The sequence below is a fragment of the Mastigoproctus giganteus genome, chromosome 1 (genome assembly GCF_048544385.1).
Source record: "Mastigoproctus giganteus isolate SK-2022 chromosome 1, ASM4854438v1, whole genome shotgun sequence".
In the NCBI taxonomy this organism is placed as follows: domain Eukaryota; kingdom Metazoa; phylum Arthropoda; class Arachnida; order Uropygi; family Thelyphonidae; genus Mastigoproctus; species Mastigoproctus giganteus.
In genome coordinates, this window is record NC_143575.1 from 181075516 (window position 1) to 181099638 (window position 24123).

At 37.2% G+C, this 24123-nt stretch overlaps 1 protein-coding gene across 1 annotated transcript in view; it reads left to right on the top strand.

Annotated features, from left to right (window-relative positions):
* Positions 1 to 24123, top strand: part of LOC150091336 (mitogen-activated protein kinase kinase kinase 4-like) — a 350375-nt gene that overhangs the window by 171740 nt on the left and 154512 nt on the right. The window contains exon 12 of the mRNA XM_090390030.1: positions 14192 to 14234. Within this exon, the coding sequence (XP_090246156.1) occupies positions 14192 to 14234 (43 nt within the window). The remainder of the gene's footprint in view (positions 1 to 14191; positions 14235 to 24123) is intronic.

Sequence of the window (24123 nt, forward strand, 5' to 3'; positions counted from 1 at the left end):
TCCTTTAATATAACTGGATAGATCCCATCCACCCCAGGTGCCTTTCTTGTGTTTATCTTCAACAATTTCTCCTCCACTTTGCTCTCAGTTATTACAAGATTCTCTAGCTTACTGCTAGATTTGAATACACCTCTGGCATTCCCCTCGCTGAATAACTCCTCATGTGTGAATGTCGATGCAAAATATTCATTTAGTTTGTTAGCTACCCGAGCATGGTCATCAACAGTTGACCCATCGATCTCAAGTGGACCAATCTGATTCATCCCCTTCCTTCTAGAGTTTACATAAGTAAAGAACTCTTTGCTGTTTTTCTTCGCATCCCTTGCCAAGGATCTCTCGTAATCTGCCTTCGCCTGCCTAACCTCCTTTGTAACTTGGTTACAGATCAACTTGTATCTATCATAGGCGTCCGTGTCACGTGTTAATTTGTATGTATCCCATGCATTTTTCTTCTCTGCCATATGCCTCATTAGTTCATCTGACAACCATTTAGGCCTAAACCTTGAACAATATTTCTTAGTTGGTATGTAAAGCCTAGTAGCTTCCACGATAAGTTCTTTGAATGCTTCCCATTTTGAATTTGCTGTTGGCAATATCATCAGTTGATCCCACTGTATAGAATTTAAATATTGTCTCAGTCCATTGTAGTCGCCTTTACGAAAGCAATACCCCTTCCCTTTACCCCTAATGGTAGTTACCTCTTTGAGTAACTCCCACTTCAGCACACTGTGATCACTGCCACCAAGTGGTTCATTTATCTGCAGATTCTTAATGCATGAAGAATCACTACTGATAATCAAATCAAGAGTATTACTCCCTCTAGTTGCCTCCCGAACATGCTGATGTAGAAAACAATCATCCAATAAATCCACAAAAGCCTTGCTACTGTGTGAGTGACCAGCCCCCAAATTCCAGTCAATATCTGGGAAATTAAAATCCCCCATTATAAGACTCTCTGATTTACTGGCCCACTCTATTTCTCCGAACAGTTTCTTATTATACTCATCAGAGTCATTAGGCCTATAGCACACTCCTACTCTCAATTTTGATCTCCCAATGCTTATGTCACACCAAACTGACTCGACACTGCACTGTCCAGCGATGTCGACTGGCTTCACTTCCTTGGATTTTATGTGTTTTTTAACTAATAGCATAACCCCTCCTCCCTTCCTATCCTGTCTATCCTTTCTGTAGACATTGTACTCCCCAAATTCCAGTTCTGCATTTCTTATATCTGTGTGACACCACGTCTCTGAAATCCCCACAATATCTGCCTTTGATGTTTTGAGCAATACCTCAAATTCATCAAATTTATTTACTAAACTCCTAGCATTGGTGTACACACAAGTATACATGCACCTGTTCTTTTTCTTAGCTACCCTAACACAACCCATGTGTTTACTTGTACCCCAATGATTCCCAGCAGTCTCTGAAATATCCTGCATCTTATTTTCCAGGCTGCGGCTCATTCCAATAGAAGCAGTGCAAGAATCACTTTCACCTCTGCCAGTGGCTACTGTTAATCTATTAGTCCTTGTATCCCCCCAATCTAGCAGTTTTCCGACCCACCTAACATTGCCTCGATAGCATCAGCAAACATTCTTGCACCCTTTCTATTTAAGTGTATCCCATCCCTGTAGAAGCAGTCTCTCCTGTTAACAAGTACAGACCAGGCTGAAAAAAATTCTACCCCTTGAGCCCTGCACAATCTTTCCAGGGCCGAATTGATTGACAGGGCTCTCATCATATACTCCCTCCTATCGTGTCTGGGCAGAATTGCAGACACTTTCAATTTCAACCCTAATTCACGGCTTTTTTTCATCAGTGACCTGTACTTGTCAAGTAATTCCGCCGGTCTCCTACTCTTAATGTCATTAGTGCCAACGTGTACAACTATATCACCTTTTGTGCCCTTAAAAGATGATATCCGCTCTACAACGTCATCAACTTTTGCCCCTGGCAGACATACTCTGGTCCTATTCCACCTATCCTTTTTACAAAGCATGTTTCCCGTTTCCCTGACAATAGAGTCACCAACAACTACTAGTTCCTTTGGGACCAGCGCATTCTGCCTTGGGGGTTGCCGCTGTGTTCCGCGATGACCAAGTGCAAGCTCTGGCATTGGTGTGGGCAGCTGAGAGCTTGATGGGCCCCTCACTTGTAATCCTTCGAGGGCATCCACCCTATCCTTCAAGCTCTCATATAGGCCCATAACAACGCTGAGTTGTCGCCTTATCTCCTTACACTCCTTGCATCGCACACACACAAAGACATCCCCCATGGCAGTATCATGTCCCATACTTGACTGCTCCGCAAACATCAAGCAAATAGTGCATCTTACAAGGCTGTGATTCAGAGGACAACTGCCCCCCTCAGTTCTCCCCTGGGCCACAGCATTCCCATTAGCTTGAGCCCTTTGCTTTGCTGCTCTGGTGTGAGTCATGATTTAGAGTTACTTTCAATAAAATTTCGATTTCTGTACAAAATTAAATCCTAAACTTGTATCCAAACACAGTTATAACGCTATATTTATGTTTCAGTAACGAGTGTTATCTACGGAATATTTACGTTTCAGTAACGAGTGTTATCTACGAAATATTTACGTTTCAGTAACGAGTGTTATCTGCGAAATCCCTTTATATAACTTTCGTATCAAGTTATGTATTAATTATTTGTTTTTACTAATTATTTATGTTACGTAACCTAAGTGGTTATATGTATAATTAATTATGTTAAATAAAATTAATTATATTACGTTTGTAATCTAAGTCGTTATATGTATTTATTTAAACGTACAATTTAACTGCTAACGAAGTTCAACTAACGCTATCTAGTACGGTATATCGTATCACAAAGGCGGGAAAATTACGAACGGTTAGCGGAGTTGAAACACGTGGAAACCTTTACCGATACTTTTATGCAATTACAAGGCCGAGTAAAGAATAAATACACCAAATTAATCAGAAAATCACAAAATAATGTTATACTACTAAATTTAAATCAAAAGTTTTAGAAAAACAATAATTTCAAATCAATAAATAAGAAAAAAGTGAAATACATAAGTGAAATACATAAGTAAATACATAAGTGAAACGTTGGCCAGGAGAAAGTCTATGTAGAGCGGAAAAAGAATACAATGGAAATTATATAGTGCAAATAGATATTTGCACTATATAATATGAACTATATAAATTGAAAGCATTATGAGAAAGAGTTACTAAAATGGACTATAAAATCAATACCTGGAATTTTCAAGTAGTGCATAGCAAAAAGTTGAGGCAGGAAATAAAAGTGAGAAAGCATCGAGTTAATTAATAAAATAAGCTAAGGCAGTAGTGCATTAGTGTGAGCGCTTTGGAGCTCATAATAATTCATAGTGAGGAGATGGACTTGAAAGAAAGCTGTAAAAAGAAGATAGAATTAGTGACTCTCACTATAGTCATTTTTTCTAAAATAAATGCATATAAATACATAAGTGAAACGTTGGCCAGGAGAAAGTCTATGTAGAGCGGAAAAAGAATACAATGGAAATTATATAGTGCAAATAGATATTTGCACTATATAATATGAACTATATAAATTGGAAAATATATTTGTAATAATTAAATTCTGTAGTCAGAAAGGTTGAAGGTATTTGGAAAATAAAAAAAAAAAACTGTCCAATACATATTTCATATAAGTGATTGAATATAGTAGTGTTAAGTCCAGTAGATTAAGAAGTAATAAAATGGCTGTTAAGGGTTCCAGCTTAAAAAATAAGAGCATATAGAATGAATGTAGGTCAAAATTAATTGACAGAAAAGCAAACGGCAGGGTTATTATGCATCCAAACTATGTAGGTTGTATAAGTAAAGCCTTATTAAAGCACACAAAAATATTTTAAAAAATCTGAGTTAGAAATGTTTAAAGTGAACAGTTTATATACCTAATGGTGATTGAGGAATATGACAGCAAAAAAAATTTTTAGATTATAACAAGTAATGAAATCCTTAAATGGAAAGGAAATAAATGACCTAAAGGATAAAAGTAGGTCAAGTCCAAATGGTAGGGTTATAATGCAACAAATGTTATGAAGACTGTATAAGGGAAGCCTTACTGCAGTATGTAAATTATATTGAAGCTTCAAGATTGAACTATTCACCTAATTGGGGGTGAACAGGTACAGAAGATAATTCTAGCAGTAATAAATAAATCCAATGGCAACAGAGTGGATAAATCCAAAGGTGGTCCAAAGTGAAATCCAGTATAAATATTGGGTAATAACAAATCACAAACAAGTAGCAGTAAATAAATCCAATGGTGGCAGTGGTGAATAAATTCCAAGGTGGTCCAAGAGTGAAATCCAGTATAAATATTGGGTAATAACAAGTCACAAACAGGTAGCACAAAAGTGACAGAGTGGTGGCAATGGTGAATAAATCCAAAGATGATCCAAAAGTGAAATATTTAGTAATAACAAGTAACAAACATCATGGAATTCTAAGGAAACAATGCTGGCAAGAGCAGGAGCAGACTGGTATTCAAAAGGAATATAAGCATTAGGGAAAAATAGGTAAATTCAAGATGAAAAGGTGAATTGTTCAATAACTGAACAATAATCAAAACAAACTGCTCAGCCTTCATTCATAGTCATTGAGAATAATGTTTGTTACGATACTGATATAAAAAATATCGTAATATGTAAATACAGATTAATGTTTGTTTATATTTAGCAGAAAGCTTATGTGTATGTGCATTTTAAGGTTCTTAAACTGCTGTTTTGCAAGCAGTAACGGGTAAAGTTGTGAGATGTGTCTCAGGTTAATCTAAGTACTAATGATAAAATAAATGCAGACTTTCACTCTTTGCTCCATTACATCTTCAAGAGGCATTTGAGATATTTTCCTTCTTAAGTGAAACAAAGAATATAGTATTTTGCTCAGCTACTATTCTGTATATACAGAAAAATATTTTTTACTGTGAAGTAGTGTATATTCTTCCATCCGTTAATTTTATTTTTGAATTTGATGTTCGATTACTTAAAGTATAACAGTTATATTCATGTTCCATTAATATCAGTAAAACTGAAGATATTTCTTTAGAGTAGTATGTGGTGGAATTCAATATAAAAGCACTTGAAAATCCAAGATAGATACAAATTTTAACTAACCAAACTATATCTGCATCAGCACTTGAAAACTTAATACCAATTATTATTAAGACCCTTAAAAAGGACAGTAAAATATAATTGTGTGTGATTTTAAGAAGGATTTTGTTAAACCTATAAAGTAAATGTATATAAAAAGAGTGACAAACTTAGTGAGTAAAGAAGCAGAGAGATCATTCCATAGGAAATCATGTGAAGTTATTACTCTCCAAGTAGTGGAAATACCACCATATAATATTACATCTGTACAAATACTCATTAGAACTGACCTGATCAAAGTAAATTTTAACCAAATTTTTGTTTGATAAAATGAGCAACAATATTGAAACTGCAGTTGATAAAATAGATAGGGATACTGTTTTTAATTAATTTATTGTAAAGTGTTTGTAGGGCATTGGTGAGCAAAAAATGGTTACTGCATATGTTAGCAAGTCTGATAATTTGAGTACATATAATATTTTTATACACTTTGCTAGAAATATTGGAATTCCAATTGGTAAGCTAAATGATATTAAATTTATTTATTTTATCAAACGAGTTTATACTGTGTGGAAGAGAAGTATTGCTGAGAGTAATATTAAGGTCAAAGAAATTGGCAGCATGATTAACTCTGTTCTGTTTATTGAGTATAAGTTCACTGGGGTAAATTGTTTTAGCTATGGGTTCAAAGTTTGTGTTCAAAACAAGGATGTCATTTACATATGGAAATTCCAGAAAGTCATGATTAGGGTTACTTGTGGGTGGTGTATATACATCTTCATAGTAGTGTAAGAATAAATTAGAAACTAAATTGGAATTTAGAGAACCCATAGGTACTCCAGTGGTCTGCTTATATGTATGTTTGCCATAAAAAAAAAAAAAAAAAAAAAAAATTAAGTTAGCAGAGATTGACATAATTGTTCCTTATATTTAATTTATCTTTGTATTTGTGATAAAACTGTTTAAGCACAAATACAAGTGAGTTGTGAGGTATTGAAGTAAAAAGATTTGTGAAACCTTAAGTTTCTATGCTGAATATGATGATATCAGATCTGAAGGTGTTAATGACAGCTTGGTTATTGTTTATAATCCATGTAGATGAAAGATTATTGAAAATAGTATTGAGTAATTTGAAGAAATGTTTACCTGGGAGGTAGTAGCCACTGTTTTTAGTGCTGGTAATGAATCTAAAGCCAACTGGTTGTTTATGAAATCTGGATATCATATATAGAAAGGGTAGAGTGGAGTTTTTTCCTAACTTAGAATGTAGTTTGTTGTGCAAAACTGTACACTTTTTAATAGTTGAAGTAGGATTGAGACTACAAGCTGTAAATGTGGAACTATTTTCTATTTCATATGCACATATATAGCATATGTTTCTCTTTGTGTGTGTATATATACACTGAGTGATCACTGAATTATGACCACCCCAATTAAAACTGAATGCATCCCGCTGACCACATGAGATACGAGAGTGTGGAATTAGTTGACCTATGTAGCATAGATAAGGTGTCAGTGGGTAGTAAAATTCCAAGCTTGATGGGTGAAAGGAAGGATTTATTGGACTTTGATAAAAGACAGATTGTGGGTGCTCGACAAGCTGGTGCCTTGATTTCCCAAATGGCTGAACTGGTGGGGAGTTTGAGAGCTGCCGTAGTTAAAGTGTACCAGAACTGGCATCAAAATGGTCAAACAACAACCCGACGGCAAAACTGCAAAGATCAGTGAAAGGTTGATGTTAGCGGTGAGTGCCGGATCCGATGACTCGTATAGGCGAACAGGCACAGCACCGTTGAAGAGTTGACTACCCAATACAAAATGGGCCAACCCGGAACAATATCTGCCGTGACCATGCGTTGCATGTATAGGCTATACCAGCAGACGACCCCTATGGCATCCTCTCCTAACCAAGGTTTATCAGCATAAAAGATTTGTCTGGTGCAAAGAGCATGCAAGTTGGACATTAGAAGACTGGAAGAAGGTGCGCCAATCGGATAAGTCATGTTATTTACTCCACACTGTGGATGATTATGTACGGATTTGACGTCAATAAAATGAGGCTCTTGATCTGTCATGCATTGTATCAAAAGTGCACAAAAGGGCACAAAAGGTGATATAGTTGTACACGTTGGCACTAATAATATTAAAAGTAGGAGACCGGAAGAATTACTTAACAAGTGCAGGTCACTGTTGAACAAAAGCCAAGAATTAGGGTTGAATTTGAAAGTGTCTGCAATTCTGCCCAGACACGATAGGAGGGAGTATATGATGAGAGCCTTGTCGATCAATTCGGCCCTGGAAAGATTGTGCAAGGCTCAAGGGGTAGAATTTTTTTCAGCCTGGACTGTACTTGTTAACAGCAGAGATTGCTTCTACAGGGATGGGATACACTTAAATAGAAAGGGTGCAAGAATATTTGCTGATGCTATCGAGGCAGTGTTAGGTGGGTCGGAAAACTGCTAGCTTGGGGGGAGACAAAGACTAATAGATTGACAGTAGCCACTGGCAGAGGTGAAAGAGATTCTTGCACTGCTTCTATTAGAATGAGCAGAAGCCTGAAAAACAAGATGCATGGTATTTCGGAGACTGCTGGGAGCCATTGCGGTACAAGTAAACACATGGGTTGTGTTAGGGTAGCTAAGAATAGAAACAGGTGCAGGTATACTTGCGTGTACACCAGTGCTAGGAGTTTAGTAAATAAATTTGATGAATTTGAGGTATTGCTCAAAACATCAATGGCAGATATTGTTGGGATATCAGAGACGTGGTGTCACACAGATATAAGGGATGCGGAACTGCAATTTGGGGAATACAACGTCTACAGAAAGGGTAGACAGGATAGGAAGGGGGGAGGTGTTATGCTATTAGTTAAGAAACACATAAAAACCAAGGAAGTGAAGCCAGTTGACATCGCTGGACAGTGCAGTGTGGAGTAAGTTTGGTGTGACATAAACATTGGGAGATCAAAATTGAGAGTAGGAGTGTGCTATAGGCCTAATGACTCTGATGAGTATAATAAGGAACTGTACAGGGGAATAGAGTGGGCCAGTATATCAGAGTGTCTTATAATGGGAGATTTTAATTTCCCAGATATTGACTGGATTTTGGGGGCTGGTTACTCACACACTAGCAGGGCTTTTGTGGATTTATTGGATGATTGTTTTCTACATCAGCATGTTCGGGAGGCAACTAGAGGGAGTAATACTCTTGATTTGATTATCAGCAGTGATTCTTCATGCATTAAGAATCTGCAGATAAATGAACCACTAGGTGGCAGTGATCACAGTGTGCTGAAGTGGGATTTACTCAAAGAGGTAACTACCATTAGGGGTAAAGGGAAGGGTTATTGCTTCCGTAAAGGCGACTACGATGGACTGAGACAGTATTTAAATTCTATACAGTGGGACCAACTGATGATGTTACCAACAGCAAATTCAAAATGGGAAGCATTCAAAGAACTTATCTTGGAAGCTACTAGGCTTTACATACCAACTAAGAAATATTGTTCAAGGTTTAGGCCAAAATGGATGTCAGATGAACTAATGAGGCATATGGCAGAGAAGAAAAATGCATGGGATACATACAAATTAACACATGACACAGAAGCCTATGATAGATACAAGTTGATATGCAACCAAGTTACAAAGGAGGTTAGGCAGGCGAAGGCAGATTACGAGAAATCCTTGGCAAGGGATGTAAAGAAAAACAGCAAAGAGTTCTTTACTTATGTAAACTCTAGAAGGAAGGGGATGAATCAGATTGGTCCACTTGATATTGATGGGTCAAGTGTTGATGATCCTGCTCAGGTAGCTAACAAACTAAATGAATATTTTGCATCGACATACACACATGAGGAGTTATTCAGCGAGGGGAATGCCAGAGGTGTATTCAACTCTAGCAGTAAGCTACAGAATCTTGAAATAACTGGGAGTAAAGTGGAGGAGAAACTGTTGAAGATAAACACAAGAAAGGCACCCGGGGTGGATGGGATCTATCCAGTTATATTAAAGGAGGCAGCAAAGGAAGTAAGCAAACCCTTAGCCATAATATGAGAGCTTCCTTGGACTCAGGGGAGGTACCCATAGACTGCAAATGTGCAAATGTGACCCCAATTCACAAAGGAGGATCAAAGGCTGACACAAGTAATTATAGACCTGTGAGCTTAACTTCTGTTCCAGGAAAATTAATGGAGGCACTGGTTAAAGAAGCACTGCAGGATCATTTAGACAAGACTTCAGTTATAGCTCAGACACAGCATGGTTTTGTTAAGGGGAAGTCTTGCCTGACCAACTTGATTGGATACTATGATGCAGTCACAAAAGAACTGGATGCAGGGAATAACTTTGATATTATATACTTGGATCTTAGAAAGGCTTTTGATACTGTTGCACATGGAAGACTGCTACACAAATTGGAGCAGTGTGACATTGGAGGCAAATTGCTGCTATGGATAAAGGGGTGGTTGAGGGGGAGAAGACAGAGAGTGGTAATCAATGGACACTGCTCATCGTGGACTGATGTTATTAGTGGAGTCCCTCGGGGCTCAGTGTTGGGTCCATTATTGTTTTCTGTATTTATAAATGATATTGATGATGGTATATCGGGCTTAATGTCCAAGTTTGCAGACGATACAAAGGTTGGCAGGGTTGTCAAGGACACTTCTGATACTATGCTGCTGCAACAGGATCTGGAAAGGTTGAGCAGATGGGCTGAGAGGTGGCAAATGAAGTTTAACATTGACAAATGTAAGGTACTACACATGGGAAACAGCAACCCCAGAGCAACGTATCAACTCTGTGGTACAACACTGACAGTGGTAGAGAATGAAAGGGACTTGGGGGTGGTTGTGCAGGCAGATATGAAGTTCTCTGAGCAGTGCAGACGGGCTGCAAGAGTAGCTCATGGAGTATTGTCAATGATATACAGGAATTTTTCCAGCAGGGATAAGGAGGTGATTATTCCATTGTATAAGGCGATGGTCAGGCCACACCTAGAGTACTGTATACAGGTCTGGAGGCCTCATTTTAAGAAGGATGTAGAGCTGCTGGAACGAGTACAGAGAAGGGCAACAAGATTAGTGAATGGAACAAAGGGGTGCTCTTACGAAGAAAGGCTTAAGCTTTGCAAATTACAGTGTCTGGAGACTAGGCACCAGCGAGGTGATCTGATAGAGGTGTATAAAGCCTTGAATGGTTTAAGCATGCTCAATGCTGATGGGATTCTTCCTCTAGCTCAGAAAAATCACCTGAGAGGGCATAAATTCAAATTGAGGAAAGACAGATGTAGGATAGACGTGCGGAAATTTGCCTTTAGCCAGCGGGTGGTTGGTTGGTAGAACAGACTTCCATCCCTTGTGGTGGAGGTTGATAGCTTAAATAAGTTTAAGGCTCAGCTGGACAGGTATTTTGAACGAACAGAGGGGTGAAGTGGAAGTGGGTTTTTTTTTTTTTTTTGGCTGATGCTGCATAAGCTTGCTTTCTTGCATCAAATGCCTCTACTAATGCTAAAATGCTAAAGTGCAGGCTGGTGGAGGTGGTTGTATGGTGTGGGGCATGTTTCACTTGTAGGAACTTAACCCCTGGTGCATGTGGAACAATGTATCAGTGGTCTCCGCTATCAACTACTTTCTGACTGTGTACATCCCGCTATGTTACACTTTTTCCTGAATGGCAATGGTGTATTCCAAGATGTCAATGTGCCGAGCCATTGGGCACTTATTGTGCAGGAAGGGTTTGAGGAACACAGTTCTGACTTCCAGCATATCGATTGGCCTCTGAACTCCGCCGATATCAATCCCATAGAGCACTTGTGGGACACTATGGAAAGGCATATCAGGTATCTGGATACACCAATCACCTCCATACCTGCATTGCTGACCACATTACACACAGCTTGGTTGGCCATACCTCCTGAACACTTCCAACATCTTGTTGAAAGTGTTCAGGATCACCTACCTAATACTTCGTAGATCCTCCTAATTCAGTACACTCTGTATGAAATGTATGAACACTGGGTTTTCTGAAAAGCAAATTCAGTTTTATGTTTAAAACAACTCAACTTTATTCTTATTTTTATATAAATATATAATAATAACCTTATTTAGCATAAATTTGCTATACACAGAATGAGTAATTTGACACCAGCTCCAGGGGTCCCATTTCATGGAACCCCCTGGAGTTGGTCCGAAATGCCTTCGTCATGCGGTAGAGGACGTTGAACGGGAGGTCACGTGAACAGCGATCCCGCTGGAAGTCAGCATTTGCGAACTGTTTCTGTTGAAGAAACCAAGTAGCAAAAGTCCTCTGGAGTGGATAATCCGCAGCTCCAATGATTGGACGGGTTGCAGATGGTATGAACTCATTTGGTTTGTTGACAGTATCCTCCATACAGTGGATTGGGAAATACCCAATCATTGGCTTATCGCTCGAGTACTGGTACTCGGATTGCCTTCTGCAAGACGTAGGACGATTCATGGTACCTCTCGTGAAACAACCAGCTCACGTAACCTTCTGTGCACACGTGCGAAAATCGTATGATGAGGAGCACACCTGTGCAGGAAACGTTCCTGGTACAAGCGCAGAGCGGCACGCCCATTACAGTCCGTAGCTCCATATGCGAGGTGCATGTTGGCCAGTTCAATGTTTGAATACTCGTCCATTCCACTGCCTCGGGAACCGGTTCGCAAATGCTGACTTCCAGCGGGATCGCTGTTCACGCGACCTCCCGTTCAACGCCCTCTACCGCATGACGAAGGCATTTTGGACCCTGCAATGCTATGTGATTCCGATTCATCTTTGTGCCCCTCCCCTACACCTCCTGAAAGTTTGTCGCACTGGTAGTGAATCACCCTGTATAGAGCTTAGACTGTATTCTAGTTAGTGGCAGTGTTCTAAAACTTCAAGCTGAAAAATTTACTCATCAACTAGGACATATGGATTTTAGATAGCTCAATAGATTTGAGTTGAGATCAGATTGTTTATAGTGGGATAAGTGTTGAAGCCAGTGGTGATGTAAAGAGAGACGTGACTGACAATTTATTGACAAATATCTTTAAAGGTAAATTTGCACAAGTGGGAAACTCTCTAATGCTCAATTTGACTGACTTGCTTTGTTGAAGTGTGTGGAGCTGGAACTAGGATAAATAATTTTAAAAATCCTAGGTGCTTTGAAATAAAATTTTTAAAAAATTCTGGTCAATTACCAGTCAAATAAAAAAAACTGGATGACAAATCTTGATTTTTGAAGGAGAAATAGGTAAAAGGAATACTAAACATCAATGGCGTGTGTGTGAGTGAGTGAGGAAAGAAAGAAAAGAAACAAATATGTTGCTTTAGACAAGTGACCATCACATTCTAATCTTTCCAATGTCATCAACATCAAATTTCTGTTTTTATCACTAAATTGAACTTCTGTTCTCCACCCCATGGATCAAGGCATTATGAATTATATGAAACCAAATGCCATTTTAGGAAAATAATAATAGACCTAATTCAAAATAACGAGATATACATCAAATATCCATTCTTGATGCTATATGAATGTAACATGGAATAAAGTTAAATCTCAGACCATCAAAATCATCTTTGAAAAATCAGTACTAAATTGTGTAGAAGCTTGATGAACAAGAAATTGAAATGTTGATGACACTGTATTGTCAATGTGGCTGAAGTATTATAGCTTAGGTGAGCCACACATAGATGACTTAAAATGTGGATGACCAATTTGTGACAACTGAAGCTCTGACAGATTGAAGATATAATTTCTGCCTTTAAACAACCAGTTGTTGAAAATGTTAGCAGAGAAGAAGAGAATGGCGAATGTTTAGACAAAGCAGTATCGGTACACATGTGCTATAGAGAACTAGCCAGTGAGATTTTACTGCAAAGTTATGAGGCTTACAACTTTTGAAGTTGCTTCTAATGAAAAATTCATTTCATCTTATAATCTCTAAAATTGCTTTAAAAACTCAACTGATGTTTTATGAAGTCAACATCAATCCATAATTTCAGGTTCACTTTAATAAAATAAAGAACGTAATTTATAAATTTCATCTGAAAATAAAATTGAAATAAGCAAAATTAAGACTTTTTAAGCTGTGCAAGCAAAGATTTGGTTACTGAAAATTTTATATAGTGTATTTCAATAAAATGATTTTAAAATACTTTTAATAATACATGATTAACATTCAATAAATCATTAATAATCTAATCAAAAGGGATTTTTATTTTGTAAATGTGCATAATTCTTCAGTCCCTTCAATTTCATTATAACCAATTTCACTCTATTATATAGTTCCACTGACTGCCACTGTCTCTAAAGAGACCTTATGACCTTGTTTTCTTGACTTGAATCCAATTTAACATTCAGAGCCGATGCAGTGCTACTCAGCCAGCATCCTCAGCGATTCTTCTTATATTTGGAGAAGGTGCTCAACAAGAATTTGTGAACCTTCAAGGTCTCTTACATACTTATCGATTTCGAGTGTGAAACTCACCTAACAATGACAGTAGACTGCACTCCATACTAGGGATCCATCTTCATGGTATCCATGTGGTTACTGATGATAATATAATTTGTGTTTTCTCTAATTTTGTTTATTCATTATTACAGTCCCAATGTCTTCATAAAGTTTAATCTTTTGCATCTATTTAGTTCAGTAAAAATTTAAAATTAATTTTATTCACTAGCAACAACTTCATTTTTACAACTGAGTTTGGTTCATCTTGAACTAATTTCTCTGAGCAGTATATCTGTGATTTCAAAACCCAGTGGAACAGTCAGGGTGCGATTTATTTATTTTCTCAATATGTTACATTTTTCTCAGGATAATTGTCACTGTTTTATATATATATATATATATATATATATATATATATATATATAAAACAATTTATTTTCTTATTATTTATTTATTTATTTTATTTTATTTATTTATTTTCTCAATATGCTACATTTTTCTCAGGATAATTGTCACTGTTATATATATATATATATATATATATAAAACAATTTCTGAATAAGTATCATTCAATAAATGCTTGGTTACATTTATGGTGTTTTATTTAGGTAATTGCTCCTCATAGCTCAAGTCATATAATGTTCGTACCAGGTAAGTGTGAATTTTTAATTTCTTTTAGTCATTCATTGTGATAATTCTAAACAAGGTTAACAAACCTATGTTAACTCCTATGTTATTCTTAGTTGTTGTTGTTGTTATTTTGGCTTTTAGTAGCATTAGCAACTAAGGCCATATTGCTCCGGGGAGATGCGGTGGTCATTCCCTGACCTTTCCGCAACCTCCGTATTTGGTGGTCATGGGCTCGAACCCTGGTCCAATCAAGAAGCATGTGCTATGCACTGCTGCTCCTGCCCACCTGGCTACGGAGGCACCTCTTATTCTTAGTACCATCAATGATAGAGAGTAGAAGATGAATTTCTGAGGATTACAGTTTTCAGAATATTTGTCACTCAAAGAAAGGGTGGCTTTAAGCAAGCTTCTGATATCTTATAGTCACCTGTATATCAACAATAATAGAATCCTTATTGTTGATGATTATGTGGTAAGTCACAAGGCAAGTTTAGAAAGAAATCCATTAAGTCATTAACTGACTGTCAATGGATTTCTTCATTACTTGGGAACGAGTTAAATGGCTGTCAAACAAAAGGATGGTAGAGATGAGATCTGTTTCAGGAATAAGCATGTTAATTTTCCTAAATGCTTATTCCTGAAACAGATCTAGAAAATATAGGTTTCCTATGAAAACTGCTATATTTCCTATGGGCTTAGGAACAGTTAAACAATAAAAATGGTTTTGAAATGCTTCTGACATTTTTGATGAACATTCTTAAGAGTTATCAAAACATATTTATTGAAGTACCCCTTAACTAATTTATTGAAAATTACTCTGTAGCACTTTTTTAATCAGTTTAATTTATTTTAGTTTAATTTCCTTTATTCATATGCAACTTTTATGTAAACTCTAAATTGTCTTGAATTGTTTTATAAACTTGTTGATATTTATACCATATAGATTTAACAATTTATTAATATTGATCTTTGTAATGATTACAATTGTTGTTCTACCACTGTGTGCAGAAAAAAAAGCCTCGGTTAAAATTCTGTCAAGGTGGAAGGAATTTAGCTATTTGGTGTATTATGTGTAGTATTTGTTTGTTTTGCAAGATGAAAAACTTCATTTTCTGAAGGGAAAAAGCATGTAATTGCTGTTCTTCCACAATGTGTAGAAAAGGCCTGAGGCAAAATCCTGTCCAAGGTAGGAGGAATTTTGCCACCCAGAGTGGCAAAGGTTACATAATTTTTCATTCCAGAAACTTTGCTCTTTTATCTTACAAAACAGACAAACCAACCATAGAATATACCAGTTTCAGAAGTTTCTCCTCATCATACAACAGGTGACCTAATTAGCAACCATGTTTCAAGCAGTGAATGCTTTATTGAATCTAAATGAATAGCCGAGCAGTGCATGGAAGATAAATTTTTGATTTAAAAAAAGTAACAAAAGTCATGAATATTAACTCCTTGGTGTGCCAAGCTGCATTAGTCCATTGCAGGCCACATTAAGGAATGAGGCTATATTTCAGTGCAGTAAGCACTAAGATATGCCACTGAGAATGGACTAATTATTCAGTACTTCCAGGGATGCCACACTACACCATAATACTTCCAGTTCCATGCTAGTTATATGGACTGATCCAGTAGATTTTTTTTTTTTTATCAGTAACATTTCTTTTGTCAATTAACTTTGATCCAGCACAAAGAGGTATGCCTTATCACCGAAAATACAGTTGTTCTGAAACCAGTATTTTCTTGTTCTGTTCACAGAACTCCACTGCATTGATTGGATTATTCTCACTCATTGCCTGAAGAATTTTAAGTTTGTAAGGATGCTAACTGACTTTAGATCAAGATGCAGTGAATAATAGAATTTGATATCCCAATTTCTAGACAAGTTGCATAGAGTTTTCTTTGGGCTTAGTGCAAACCTTACAAGCATTGTCATTATTTCTTCATCTTTCTTTGAAAGTTCACTTCATTCTTTATCCAACACTCACCCTGTGTCCTTGAATTTTTCCAGCAACTTGTACACACCAATATGGGCAATTAGAGGTTGTTTGGATTGATGTTCATTGAACGCTGCAGCCTCTCACTAATATACACAAGAGGTAATAAATTTACAAATTCATAATTAACAAAAATGAAAGAAAACTCATAAACAAATTCTTTTTTGTGGTTCTGTGTACTTATGAGACACCCTGTAGATAAAAAGCCAAATATCTTTTATATCTGCCTTAGCTTAGCTCACCCCACCCCCCCAAGTAATATGAACACAACTAAAATTTATATATTTCATACTGAACGGGGTCATTTTATAATGCGTTGACATCTCATGTAGTCTTCTTTTCTGATACTAATTTCATCCATTTTGGTTTCCACATTGAAATATGTACTGACATGTGTGATGTGTATTCACTCTTTAGTTGTGGGAGGATTCCCCTACAATACACCATTGTCATCCAGGTTTGTAGCCTTTCTCATAGCTAGTTCTGTGTTGTGCAGGTTTTTGTGTTTGTTATTCTGTTGTATAGGCTCCTTTTTTGATTTTTACCAGCAGTTAACAAAAACTAAGAAATATTGTATATGAATGTATTTAATAGCTCGGACACAGCATGGTTTTGTTAAGAGAAAGTCTTGCCTGATCAATTTGATTGGATACTATGATGTGGTCACAAAGGAACTGGAAACAGGGAATAATTTTGATATCATATATTTGGATCTTAGAAAGGCTTTTGATACTGTCGCACATAGAAGACTGCTAAACAAATTGGAGCAGTGTGGCATTGGAGGCAAATTGTTGCTATGGATAAAGGAATGGTTGAGTGGGAGAAGACAGAGTGGTAATCAATGGTTATTGCTTATCATGGACTAATGTTATTAGTGGAGTCCCTCAGGGTTCAGTGTTGGGTCCATTGTTGTTTTCTGTATTTATAAATGATATTGATGATGGTATATCAAGCTTAATGTCCAAGTTTGCAGACGATATGAAGGTTGGCAGGGTTATTAAGGACACTAATGACAGTATGCTACTGCAACAGGATCTAGAAAAGTTGAGTAGATGGGCTGAGAGGTGGCAAATGAAGTTTAACATTGACAAATGTAAAATACTGCATATGGGAAGCAGTAACCAAAGAGTAACATATCAATTCTGTGGTAGAGAACGAAAAGGACCTGGGGGTAATTGTGCAGGCAGTTATGAAGTTTTCTGAACAGTGCAGATGGCCTGCAAGAATAGCTCATGGTGTCTTGTCAATGATATATAGGAATTTTTCTAGCAGGGATAAGGAGGTGATTTACCCTTGTATAAGGCAATGGTCAGGCCGCACCTTGAATACTGTATACAGGTCTGGAGGCCTCATTTTAAGAAGGATGTAGAGCTGTTGGAATCAGTACAGAGAAGGGCAACAAGATTAGTGAATGGAACAAAGGGTTGCTCTTACAAATAAAGGCTTAAGTTTTGCAAATTACAGTATCTGGAGACTAGGCACCTGCGAGGTGATCTGATTGAGGTGTACAAAGCCTTGAATGGTTCAAGCATGCTCAATGCTGATGGGATTCTTCCTCTTGCTCAGAATAATCACCTGAGAGGACATAAATTCAAATTGAGGAAAGACAGTTGTAGGATAGATGTACAGAAGTGTGCCTTTAACCAGTGGGTAGTTGGTTGATGGAACAGACTTCCATCCTTTATTGTGGAAGTTGATAGCTTAAATAAATTCAAGGCACAACTAGACAAACATTTGGAATGAATGGATCAGTGAAATGGGAAGGGTTTTTTTTTTTTTTTTGGCTAATGCTGCATAGGCTTGCTTTCTTGCATCATGTGCCTCTGCTAATGCTAATAGTTTTCTTTTATTCATATATTGTAAAAATCTTTACATTATCCTGTGTCATCAATTATTGACCAAGCAGGTAATATTCTCATTAGTACTGTCAAGTGTGCTTTGCTCTCGTTAGTTTAAACCATTTTGAAACAGTTTTAATAATCAACAGGTTTAAACTGGCAAATTTTGAAATAAAAAAAGTGTATCAAGAGACAAGAGAGCAGAGGAGTTTTCAAATGCATGAAGACTGTAAATTTTAGACATTTGTGCATTTCTTGGCTGAGACATTGCACATGTTCTTGAGAAAACTTTGTCATTAGTGGTAGAGGCAGCTTATAAAAATAAAGAAAAATCATCCATATAATTTGCACAACAAAATGATTCTTCCATCTGCAACTTGAAGTTTGAAGGAGAGTGAAGTGATCATTTTCAGCATCTGAGGAGAACTGGCCAGAATGGTGGTTTATCTCTGCTCCATCACCATCATTCAGAACTAATGAATTATGCCATTCATCATTATGGTAATCTTATGTCGTCTGAAAGCTATAATTTGAATAAGTGCTGTAGTCTTCTCTCTCTCTCGCTCACTCTCTCTCCCCTCTCTCAGTAAATCTGAATATTGAAATCACAGAGCATTCTTTACTAGAAAAACTTTTGAGACCAAAGGTAAGAGACGCCAGTATGGTTAGGTGGCATATATTCAGTTTTTTTTTTTGAGATAAGTGTTATGGAATCTCGTACCATCAAATTTAATATGAAGGTTTCATTTATTAGTTTAATTTTAATTATGAGATAAGGGGTGATTTCTTTACATTGAGGAAGTGATAATGTATTGCTAGTCCATAAAGTTAGTTCTAAGAACAAAGTAGGTAACTATAGATTGGTCAATTTGATATCTGTTGTAGGAAAAATCATGGGGGATTGATTGAGGTCAATCAGGGCCATCTATTTACAATGATATTCTCAGCTGAACACAGCATAGTTTTGTAAATGGAAATTCTTGTTTAACTAATCAGAAACTATTATGGCAGTGCCAATCATGAGATAGATGTAAGAAATAACTTTGACATTATTTATTTGGACTCTACCAGAGCATTAACTCAGAACTGCATGAGAAATTACTGTGTAATCTGGAAAATATTAAGATTATGAGTAAAATCCTTAGGCAGATTATAGGATGGCTGTAATCTGATGTTACTACATGACATCGAAGCGATACAGGGTGATATAAAATTTGCAGGTTCTGTGAAGATTAAGAGAATGGTTAATGGTGTTTCTTTAGAATGGCTTAGGCAGGCTTGAGGGATGGTCAAATAAATGGTATCTAAAGGGTCATCAAAAAATGTAACAACTTTGAATGCCATATTTTTTGACTTATTGGATCATTAGATAAGTTTTGTGAGTTTTTATTAAATGTAAGACATGGGAGTTTTTTTTTAACAGTTAGTGATGCACCCACCAGGAAAATTCAGTAGGCAAGATGGAGTACACTAAGGAGCAGCTAGTTTTTCATGTGTCAGACTGGTAGTTTTGTTACAGTACATTTTTGTTAAAGTATTTGGGTCCAGACTGATAACATTACCAAGGTTAGTAAAAAAAAAATGAGTTTTGACAGTATGGTTCTGTGATGTACAGAACCAGAACACAGAACTAAAAGGTGAAATCACATCTGATGTGGAGGACACCTCTTGCTCAAATAATCAACTTCATTGTCTTCATTTCACAAATATACGTGGTCTCAATTCTAATCTCAACGATGTCCATTTCCACTTGCAGTCTGCCAAATCCCATGTACTTTTTCTGACAGAATCTCAGTTATCGGTTGATTCATCTACTGCTCATCTCAGATGCCCAAATTATTCACTGTATGATTCCTTTCGCCTCAAAGGTGGCACTTGTGCATATGTCTGTTCTGATATTCCCTGTCAGAGACTTGGCAATTTGGAATCTCCTCTTTTTGATCTTCTCTGGCTTAAAATCTCTCTACCTCATTGTGTCAAATTCATCTGTTATTTCTACTGTTCTCCCAACTCCACTAATCACTTGGAGCTCTTTGACTTCCTCTCTTTGCAACTTGACCTTCTCCAGTCCAACTTTCCTAACAGTGAAGTAATTTTCCTTGGTGATTTTAATGTTCACAACTCCAGCTGGCTTCCATTTTCTAGTCACACCGACCCAGCAGGTCGAGATGCTGAGGCTTTTGTAATTACTAATGACCTAGCACAGATTGTTCATTTACCTACAAGAATACCGGACAATCCTAATCATACAGCCAATACGCTTGATCTTTTTCTCACAAACAACCCTTCTAAGTACACGGTCGAAGTGAGAGGTCCTTTAGGTACTTCAGATCACAACTTGGTGATTGTCTCTTCTCCAATGGAACCTTTATCTCATGGCTATTCCCAACCACGTGTTGTTTGGCATTACAAGAATGCAAAATGGGATGACCTGCAAGACTTCTTTTCTTCTTTTCCTTGGTCGGATTACTGTTTCAAAACTTCTGATGTCAACGTTTGCTCAGATCGTGTCAGTGAAATTATTTTTGCAGGAATGGAATCCCTTATCCCACACTCCACTTCAAAATCTCGTCCTTTATCTAAACCGTGGTTTTCCAATAAATGTGCTAAGGCTGTCCAAGAGGACATATCGTAATTGGCTTGTTTCTAATTCTTCAGTTTCATTTTCTGCCTACACCAAAGCTCGCAACAGTTGTAAAGCAGTTATTAATCAGTCCAAACTAGAGTTTGAACAGGCTAAGAGTAGAAAACTTGCTTCTTGCCCTAATGGTAGCCGAGCATTCTGGTCTCTTGCCAAAGCTATTGGCTGCAACTTTTGCCCATCTTTCCTCCCACCTCTGTCCAAACCAGATGGTTCTGTTGCCACTTCAGCCAAGAATAAAGCTGACCTGCTAGCATCCCATTTTTCTTCCAGCTCATGTATTAATGATCTTGGTAAAACACCTCCCACCATTCCCAACACGCTCCATTCAATGCCTCCTGTGATCTTCCGTCAAAAGGATATCAGAAGGATTTTGATGAATCTTGATGCTAAGAAAGCTCCAGGTCCTGATGGTATTTCTCCACTTGTTCTCAAAACCTGTGCTCCTGAACTTACTCCTATTCTTTGCCGCCTTTTTTCACTTTCTTATTCCAAAGGTGTTTTTCCTTCTGCTTGGAAATTTGCTCATATCCAGCCAGTTCCTAAAAAGGGTGACAAGTCCCTCCCATCCAATTATTGTCCCATTGCAATTACTTCTACTCTTTCTAAAGTAATGGAGAAATCAATTAACCGCCAACTCTTATACTACCTAGAAACCTTCCGTCTGATCAACGATCACCAGTATGGATTCTGTCAGTGTCGATCCACTGGAGATATTCTGGCTATGTTACCCATTTATGGACTAATTCAATGGAAAGGTTCGGTGAAACACAAGTAGTTGCTCTTGACATCTCAAAGGCTTTTGATCGTGTTTGGCATAAAGGTCTTCTAAACAAGCTTCCATCTTATGGTTTGCCAACTGTTTTTTAGTAATTGGTTATCCAGTTTTCTCTCTGATTGCTCACTGAGGGTGATGGTAGATGGCTCTCTGTCTTCTAACTTCTCCACTAATGCCGGTGTCCCCCAAAGTTCACTTCTTTCCCCCACTCTTTTCCTCTTGTATATCAATGACCTTCTTCCATTGACTGGAAATCCTATCCAAAAGTTGAATGCAATGATAGCACATTGCATTCAACTTTCCATTCTGAGAAACCTTGTCCTGCTCAATCAGCTTCAACTTCTTGGAAATCTGCTACCAATTCCTTAAATGCCGATCTTCAAGTAATTCTCCAGCGGGGCAAAGAAAACTGAGTTGATTTCAACCCTTCTAAAACTCAGTCTTGTCTTATATCTCGCAAAAAGGAGTCTTCTACTCCTATGCTTATCTTTAGTGACACTCCGATTTCTAGGCAAAATGATATATCTCTTTTGGGGATTACCCTGACTTCTAATCTCTCTTGGCACAAGCACATTACAAATATTGCTTCCTCTGCATCTAAAAAACTTGGTTTTCTCTTTCGCTCTCGGCGTTACTTTTCTTCCAAACAGCTGCTCACTCTGTATAAATCGCAAATCGGCCCTGCCATGGAATATTGTTCCCACATCTGGGGTGGTGCCCCCAAAACCTCTCTCAGGCTTCTTGATTCCATTCAGAAGAGGGCAGTTAGGTTAATTAATGATTCATCTCTAACAGAGTCTCTCCACTCGCTTTCTCATAGTCGCACTGTCTCTGTTGCATGCCTCTTCTACAGATACTTCCATGGGCACTGTTCTTCTGAATTGGCTTCTATAATTCCTGCTCTCTCTTTCAAAACAGTCTGAACACGTGTCGCCACCAGCCAACATCCATTTACTGTCCAACTTCAAACTCACAGAACCAACTTTTCATCGTCCTCATTTATTCATTCAACTGCCGTTTTCTGGAAGAACCTTCCTTCATACGTATTTCCTGAAAATTACAATCTACAGAAGTTCAAGTCCAATGTCAACAAATATCTTGTTTCGTCTTCTTAACCTCAAACCCAAGCACGGTACTAAGTACTATAGGTTCTAATACCTCTCGTGTTTGGGGTTCACATAAAAAAAAAAAAAAAAAAAAAAAGACACCAACTCGTGACTCACAAATCCCAGAGTATCATATAAAATAAAGGAAAGTATATAGGCATTCAAAACTGTTGCATCTTTTCTTGACAATCCTCCTGTATATTTTTAATGCTGCAAAATCTAAGCCTGAGAAATAAAATCCCAAAAAAAAAAAAAAAAAACCACCTAGAGACACTCCCCAACTTATGTAAGGGTTCTGGAGACCTGTATGTAAAGTCAAAATTTTACATAACTCGGAAACCACCCAAAATCTGTATATAAGTCCACGACATAAAAAATCACTTTATTTGTGTTTTATAACATTTTTATATTACAATTACATACTCATATCATATACATTAGCATATTATTTAAAAACAAAACTTTTAAAGTATGTAATCATACAACTTATTTCTGGTGGCGGGGGGTATATATGACACTGATATTAATTGGAGGAGGATGAGTTGAAGAGAGCTATCAGATTCCTCTTCCGGCTCTAAAATAGCTGAAGAAGTGGAAGGCCCATAGAAGTATGTTACTGAAGTTGGAGTCAGAGAATCGGCTACTTAAGGAGGTTGCTCAGTCTTTCTCGTGAATTTATGTAGGGAGGTTTGAACAAATGCTTTCTTTTTCTCACAATAGAATTTAAAGTCAGAACATTTTGCATGTTCTTTTATTCATTCTTTATCTTTTACTGTTGTATTCACACTGGATGTTGCCAGCTTTAAAACACATGAAATGATCTTTATTGTTTTTCCGCCTTCATGCATATTCACTATTTCTAATTTTTGCTCTAACATAAGTATGCCACTTTTTCGAAACACCGATATTGCCAGTTCCACTGACATGCTTTCTGCTATGCTGACTGAAATAACATGCAAAAAAAAAAAAGAAGTTATCTGTGAGGTAGAGCGATAGTATAAATAATGGGGTGTAAAAACGAGATGAAAGAAGAAATAGTTTTAACAAGAGGCTCCCATTCTAGATATATACAAGTTGTTGCATGTAATGTGATAAATCATCGTGAGCTATGTACATGGGCAATGTTATTGTCTGGCATCCTTGGAAAGTTCCCACTGGAGACTGGGCTGAGGTATCTTTGAAGTTGTCAATTACAGCTGATTTCCACGAGGACTTTTTTTTTTTTTTTTTTTGAAATTTTTTACCTAAGGTTGGATTTCCGTAAGTCGGGGAGCACCTGTACTTGGAAAGGTTGAATTAAAAATATACCAGAGAAAAAAGGATTTCAGAGGTTACAATCCAGGCTGATGTGAATCTCTTTATTCAGGTATAAACAGATGGCAAGGAAGGTTCCTAAGATGTTCAATTAATGATTTATCAAACAAGTGTTTATATCACTTCAGTGACCTCTGGTTTTAACAATGCATGGATAACATGAATAATTAGGGCTAAAGCTCTGCCAGTTATGAATAACTAGTGTGGAAACAAAATGTAGATGTAGAATATCTACTTTT